The 7,935-nt window shown below is 36.6% G+C and overlaps 1 protein-coding gene across 1 annotated transcript in view; it reads right to left on the bottom strand.

Moving 5' to 3' along the window:
• Window positions 1-3,756: 3,756 nt before the first annotated feature.
• Window positions 3,757-7,935, bottom strand: part of MOB3B (MOB kinase activator 3B) — a 72,834-nt gene continuing 68,655 nt past the window's right edge. Inside the window, exons 4-6 of the mRNA XM_059834042.1 lie at window positions 6,308-6,428; window positions 4,280-4,339; window positions 3,757-3,854 (exon numbers count right to left, since the gene is read on the bottom strand). Coding sequence (XP_059690025.1) covers window positions 3,757-3,854; window positions 4,280-4,339; window positions 6,308-6,428 — 279 coding nt within the window. The remainder of the gene's footprint in view (window positions 3,855-4,279; window positions 4,340-6,307; window positions 6,429-7,935) is intronic.

The raw sequence follows: 7,935 nt of genomic DNA, 5'->3' as shown, positions 1-7,935 counted from the left end.
AAGATAATAACTAAATACCAATATATAAGAAAGAATGAAGAAAAAGAAATCTTGCATTCCTGTCTTGTATTTCTGCATTGTGGGACAAACTATTTTCAAAACTGAAGTCATTATAGCTACTTCTGTGCGCAGAATCCTGAAAGTTAATAGAAGAATTCCTGGGGTTTGAGCTGGCTTCAGAAGACTATGGCCAAGCAATTTTTCTAAATTGGTTGCATTGCCTTGAAGGCAATGCATTTGGACTGTAATCTGGAAACCCTGGTTTTCCGTGCCCCACTGCTTAAAATTTCTCTATAGACCAGTCTCTACTTCTGACTCTGTGGTTCTCATTGCACTTTCTTTCACCATGTTGGGGTAGTGTCACCTGAAGAATTGTTGCTACTGTCTGGGAGTGGCAAAGACAGGTATGATATGCTGGGTTTGTGGTAGTGTGCAAAAAACCAGAGGAAATAGAAAAATTGTGTTCTCTTAAAAGATCTACCAAGAGGTCTTTTTTCTGTTAAAAATACCTGCCTTGCTGTTACTTGCGCTTGCGTGTTATTGTATACATACAAACAGCTTACAGGACTGTTATGTACACAAACATTCCAAAATGCACATATGCTCACATAAACTTTGCAAACAAAGGATTTTTTTTTAAAAAGTTAGTTAATTATTGCTTAAAATAATCCTAATGTAAAAAGTAATTATTTCTCAGAGATCCATCACTACATTCCTGTTCCATGTGTGCCACTGATGTTGGATTGCTTGAATTCATTTCAAGAAGTCATTGTGTTTCAGCTGTTCTTTTTTAACTTGAAAATGTTGAGCTGTCTTCTGGCCATGGTTGTATATCCTGGCTCTTGATTCTGAAGCACTTAATGTTTGCCTGCAAACGTTTGTGATCAAATTTTAATTACACATCGCTGTCTTGTCAGAATGTAAAGTTTATTTTGTCCTGTCATGAGATTTCAAGTTACAAATGTAGTGAATCACAAGTACTATTTATATAAACATAGTTGCACATATACCAGCGTCTGAGTTATAGAGCTTGTCAGTCACTGTCAATGAGATTCTATTTAGATGTGGTCTCCATTTAAGTCTTCATACGAAGCAATACTGCTGAGACTTGATGTGTGAGAAATCGATGGTATATCAACTACAGAATTTATTTCTGATTCTGTGCTTTTCCCATTACTCTGTATGTCTGATGTTGTTTCCTCACTCCACAGACTGCCTTCTGCAGCCCTGGAAACTGAAGAATCAGAAACTCCCTTCAGAGGGTCAAAAGATGCAGAAGCTGGTCTCTGTTGTTCACTTGAGCATCTCAATGTACGACAAAAATTCCTAAAACACAGAACAAAAATCATTGCATTATTCTAACCAGAGGAATCCAATAGAAACGTAACAGATACAATTGAAGATGGATAATAAATTACCAAACTTTCCTTTTTTTCAAGATTTGAACTGACGAAGGGGAGCATCTCAACTTATAAGGAAATGTTTAGTACATATTTTTAGTACATATTTAGCACCATTTTCTGTTTTTTAATAATTTCTGCCTTCACTTTTCATTTGCAGAGGAAAAAGTAAGCAAATGAACTATATGTGTGTACAGCCTTTTTGAGCTTTTATCACATTTTTTCATAGTCTTTAATCCTATTTTTGGAGTAGCACCTTACTTTACTATCCAAACAATAAAGTAAAGCAGAGCACATGATTGGAAAACTTACCCTTTTTCCATTCTGTATTCGATGAAAGACGTACAACAGCATATCATAAATACTAGAGAGCAGGCAAGAGTTGTACATGACACAGCAAGCATTACATTTACTTTAAAATCTTCTTGCCTGGTTTCTTGAGCTGTGTTCCTTTGAAGCAAATCAGCGCCGTCTGACACTACAACAGTAAAGCACACCACATCGCTAGTATACACGCAGATAATGTCCTGGACAAATTGACATACGTAGAAACAGATTATATCTATGGGATTTGCAAATAAAAACAAGCACTTCTTTATAAAAGGACTAGTTCTGTGAAAACCCAAATCCATTTAATTGTCGATGAATTGGCCCAAAGCACATCTTCCAGTCTTTCTAGATGTGATTTGTATGCATCATAAAGAATAATTGTGACAGAAGTTTAGCAAGTGCCAGGTACCGTGGAGATGCTACTACTCTGAGTTTATTAGAATCCATTTTTTCACCTGTGAGGAGATGGGGTGATCTTAGGCATCTGTGGAACCGTCGATTCTACACACTCCTAATTTGCTGTGTGCAAAACCCATCCAGACTGCTATATTATATTCTTACTTGGCATTTCTTGGAAAAATACATTGCTTGGATGGTATCTGATGTCATTAAGATCAGAAACTTGATTATGTGTTCTTGTTTGATGATAAAAATATCTTTGATGCAATTAAAACCATCCATCTTTTTTCCGCCTTTCCATCTGTTGTTTAAATACATAGATAATTATTTTGTTTCAAGAGAAACAAGTGGGATTATAAATAATTTGCAAGCAGTTGGCTCTTCTAGAAGGATTTAAAACAATTTGTGTGTGACCGCTATAACACACTTTATTGTGACATTGTTATTGCTCTTGCCTATGGAAAGGAATGAAACTCAGCGCTGTCTCCGGTGAGCTAGTCACTCTGTCTTTTAATTTTCAAAGATTTTTTACTGCTTTTTACAGCTATCTATGTATCCTTGTTTTGCTATAGTTCATATAGATCTAACCGCCCCCCCCCCCAGTTTCTCCTAGATCTTGTTAACTTTCCGAAGTGCAATGTGTTCTAATTAGCAGTACCGATCAGATCTTTTGCTTTTTGCACTATATAGTTTTTAAATGGTGACTAATTCTCAGTCAAAAGGGCTTCCAAACCTGTCATAAAGCTACTTTTATCTATCAAGGTGAAACTCCTTGTTTGTGCTCTTCTATTACTTTCAGAGACATCCTCATAAACATTCATAAATTTGGCTTTTGGATCTGATAAATGTAAGGCATAGTAATACTCCAGTATTATACAAGGAAAACCTTACGTTTAAGCAATAACTTTTTATTTCACTTTTTATGATCCTATATACAAACTCACAACACACAGACAAACCTTTTAGGATAATTTCTTTCCTTACAGTTTGGTTTATAGGAAAGCTTTTGCTTATTAGGCCTTCTTTAGAAAATGAAACGAGGTTGGTATATTTTTCTAGCTATTCAGAAATAGAAACAAGCTAATTCATTTTGCCAGAGATACAGAAAGCATACACCACTGTTTCATTCGTGAATCAATATGGATAAAAACCATACAATCTCAGAGGCCAAATTTTGTGCACAAATGCATGTCTCCCATTCAGGTCAGTAGAAATTTATCTTCATACATATATTTGTGAATGCATTTAACATTTTCCCTCAGTTGCAAAGTAGTAATAAAATGTAACTGGAGGTAGGAAAACAAGAGGTACACAAAATAAAGCATTCTTCAAGGTTTTGCGATAGAAGCATGTTTTCAGATTCAGAGTACTTATTTGCATTACTTTTTCTATAGCTTGCTAATATGGCCCGTGCTAAGTTTCATTGTCTTGGGACTTCAGTTTGTTTACCTGCTAATAAGCACGTGTCTCAAAGACAGGGCTTGCCTAATGATTTTTGTTTCTTCTGTGATTCTTAGATGAAGATGTGACAAAGTCTCTTGATTTCAAGTTTCTTTTCTGTTTCATTTTTGCCCACCAAATTTAGAATTGATGTTATACTATCTAGTTCGAAGAATTGAACTTATATTTAAACTTTTGCTGAGTCTTCTACCGTACCATCCAAAGGTGGTTCTTCACTGTGGCTCTGTGTGAGAGTGGTAAGGTAATGGGGTCCAAATCTGGATTCTGGAAAGAAAAAAGAACAGCTGCAAAGATTATTCCTAAGAAACTGGAGAAATAAAAAATGAGAAAGTTCAAGATGAAAAGGAAGGAAAGAAGGCATGCTTCATTATTGTCAAAAGCCTAAAAGCTAGAAAAATCAGAAATTAATGTAGTTCACTAGCAAACATATTTGGAGAAGTGGTAAGAACTGCTTTCTTTAGGGAAAAAAACCCATAGGTTTTATACTCTAGTACTTTGCAATTCTGCAGTGATTAAAAAATTGAGAACTTGAAATAGCTATGTTAGGAACTTACAAATAGCAAAGGGATACCTGGTCTGTAGCTCTGTGAAACTGGGAAAATCATCTCAGTTCAGCATATCAAACCAGATTTTTCTAGTGGGATAGTATAATGCTAGAAACCCCAATGAAAACACCAATTAGCTGTTACCTAGTGCCTGCTCTTCCTGAGAACTCTCCTCTTCTGCTCCTTTGGTGGAGACGAATTTCACTACAAGCAGTAATAATAAAGAAGCTGAAGTTACACAGGATGAATCTCTTAGGAGTAGAAACTAACTACTTCCAAAAATCCCAATCTACGTATAAATTTTTGCAGAAGCATTTTCCAAATTCATATCTGATTTTTGATGGCCATGTATGGAAGTCAATGTGTTGTTTATCTGTGGTGTTCTGGATAAGTTAACAGTTTTTACATGAAATCACCTTTCACACTTCTTGGCAGAATTGGTGAGTGTAATAGCCAGCACTAGGATGTGATTTCCTATATGCAGTTAGTCACTCAGCAAGAAAATACTATTATAGTCCATTTTCATAATCCTCAATTGTTAAGTCTAAATTGTAACAGAAACACCTTAAAGGACTGATTCAGGCAGAACTGGAAAGAGAATGTGTCAATTTGTACACAGTGCCATGTGTGTTGACAGACACTGTGGATTTACTTATTTTCTGCAATTAATTCAGATGTGGGCTCTCGTTAAACATGAACTGTAAACCATGTTGGTGATCACAAAGGTCACCAGTGAGCAGTAGATAGGGTAAGAGGATTCTTGAAACAGTGAAATGAAGTAGGAACCTGTGGAATCTGATTACTCACAAGTCAAATTAGGTCTATGAATGTATTTTGTTAAAAGGTGGGAGGGCAGCAGGACATTAATTCTTCTCTCTCACCTATCGTTCTGTGATTTGGTTTAGTCATTTGGGACTAATTTAGGATTTCTTGACCTAATCTCTCATTAATTTGTCTTGTTCTTAGAACATTTGTATTGGTAACAAATGGATGCAACACAAGATACAATTTGAGATGCATAGCCACCTGATATGTGTGCCAGGCTCTTCCTTCTGGACCCTACTACTACTTAAGCAGCCATATATAGTTTCACACAACTTAAAGAGTATCTTCTGCTACTTACAATTCTCCTGCAAATTCTGTATACTCTTCTTTAACAGATTCTCTCCATCATCAAGTTGGGACACAGATGTCCTTGCAGAAATTTCTAAATGCATGCATATTAAGTTAAACTCCTATCTTTGACATAAAAGTCTGGCATTTTCCAAAGAGCACAATGGGAGTATTCACAAAAACAGTCACATCCAAGTGAAAGAGATAGTTTTCACACTACCTAGTTGTGCTTTAACTGATTTGTGGCTCTTCAAACGCAGAAATTTTTACAGAGAAACCAACCATTGTCTTCTATGAAAATTTGGATTCTGCTATTCTGTAACTGCCTAAAGTTCAATTGAAATGAGTGTTCTGAAGGCCACATATAACATGTTTCTTCCTCTATTTTTTTATTCATAACCTTTTTTGTTTCCAGCCTACAACATGCTTATAAATGAATAGCACATTTTTTGAATACGCTTAGATCAAGGACTGAATAATACAACACAATTCCTCTCTCTTCCATCTCCACCTTCTTAATACATTAGAGCAAGAACCTGTTAACCAAAATATTTTCCTTACAGGAGTATTTTATAATTGCATTCTTTAACATTATAATGCTCTGGTATTACAAATCTATGTATTTCAAATGTTGCCAGAAAAAGAGCCAAGCTGACTTCATCTTTGAGATGTTCTATAGTCTGCTTTTTCCTCTGTCCCACTGCAGACAGGCTTTCATTTCTGTCCCATCTATAAGCACTAGGTATGCCATCGCAAGATCAAAGAGCAGGGTTCTGTTTCAAGGACGTAGCTGACAGGATCCTAGATGCATTTATCCAATCCTGTTACTGCAAATTCCCCACTGAATTTGTGCGAATGTGTAAGCCATTCACTTGGTTTGTGTGGAGACAGGGACTCCATGAAACAACATTATGAGCATGGGTTGCAAACATTACGTTCACATTATATAAAAGGGAGAATTCCACTTCACATAAAATTTTGAATACCTAATTCTGAAGTGACAGAATATCTATTCTTTGCAACTTAATTTCATTTTATGAGTTTCTATAAACTTCTTACCAGGACTTTTTTCAACATTAGTGTTTTTTTCATCACTATCATCATCTTCTTCCTTCTCCTCTCCCAAGTAATCTCCAGGTAGTGCTACTTTGGAGTAATCCAGAAAATGCTTAGTCAATAACTGCTTAGTCAAAGGTATGATTTTTAAAAAACTGTATTTGCTGATGATTTGACAGGCTGCAAAATACGTTTGTTGCAACAAGTGACTAAAAATAGTCTAATAAAATATAACACAATACTATCCACTTTTATAAAATGCTGTTATTATTTAATTAAGATCTCAATAGTCATATGACACTGTGTTTCTAAATACGGCCTGTTTCCAACAGCTATGTGCATACACTGACATTGAGGAACTGTCTCCTGCATCAGGCTCCCACCTCGCTCTAATCTGCAGCCTTCACAGTACAGCATGCCAATCGGAGTACTTCTCAGTCAGGACAAAAAATTACATATGGTAAGTAAACAATATTCCAGTCTTGGGTCTGGAGTGTGAGATAACGGCTGCAATGATCAGGAAACCAACAGTCCTTTTTTACCTTGTGAAACAATTTTTTTTTTTTTTTTCCTTTCCCTTTGTGAAACAGTGAATCTGAGCCAGATGCAGCCAGAGAAACGATCCAGAGTGTTTCAGTGTTACTGTTTTGCAGTTCCTGATGACTGAACTCTGTTGTGTATCTGCAGGATTGACTGTCCTACACCATTCCAGCTCAGGGGCAAACCTTGTGCAAGTCTCAATTCAACTCGCTGCTTGGTTCACAGAATTGTGAGCAGATGCTCTTCTCTCTGGTGTTGCAAGCTCTAATGGTTATGTTCTGACTGTATGCTGTGTGGTTGCTGTGCGTGCTGGACAAGCTCTATGCACTTTTTCTTCCTACGCACTTTTGCACCTGCACACAGGCAGAACAAGTCAAACTGTAGAATATGTTTGCAAAACAACCACAGTGGAAGAGAATGGTATTATTAAGCTCTCTGAGGAAAAACTTCATTTAACTAAAAAATAATGAAAAGAAGAAATACCTTCTGCCTTTTTTTATATCTAGCAGGACATAAGCTCTGGAATAATTTTTACCAGAATGAAGTTTTGATTAGAACATACCATCAGGTGAAAAAAAATTTCTGGTAGTCTCTGCAGAAGTTAGAAGGCATAAAAAGACAAGCAAAATGACTTTCATGGTGGAAACGGTGCTACTTCTCCAAAGATTATCTTGGTTTCTATGGCTGCTCTTCTTAGTTACGAGAAGTGGGATATGCCTTCAAAGGTGGGGCACTGTGACATCATCATCAAGCCAAGAGCTCTCATAAGGCAGTCAGAGGAGAAGGTAAGCCTGCCCATCTGTAAAGACCCCACAAATTACACTGGAGTAAAGAGATCACTTACGTAAGGTAATACAATTATTATTTAGTCTTAGAAATGGAGCTGCAGAGAGCCCTGTGGATGTAGAAGGACTGAAAGCTCCTCTCCCGTGTAACTCCTCACAGTTAAACCATGCTGTGGGTTGCTCAGGGGAGGGTGCATTTGACACTGTCATTTCTAATAGATCCTATTTAAAAAAAATAAAAAGCCTTCCTCTGCTGCAGAGTCCTATTGCAACACACTTCCTGCGACTCAATTTACGAGCGTATGA

Source organism: Gavia stellata, chromosome Z (genome assembly GCF_030936135.1).
Source record: "Gavia stellata isolate bGavSte3 chromosome Z, bGavSte3.hap2, whole genome shotgun sequence".
Lineage (NCBI taxonomy): Eukaryota > Metazoa > Chordata > Aves > Gaviiformes > Gaviidae > Gavia > Gavia stellata.
The sequence above is the reverse complement of the archived record's forward strand: the minus strand, read 5'-3'. Positions and strand labels throughout refer to the sequence as shown.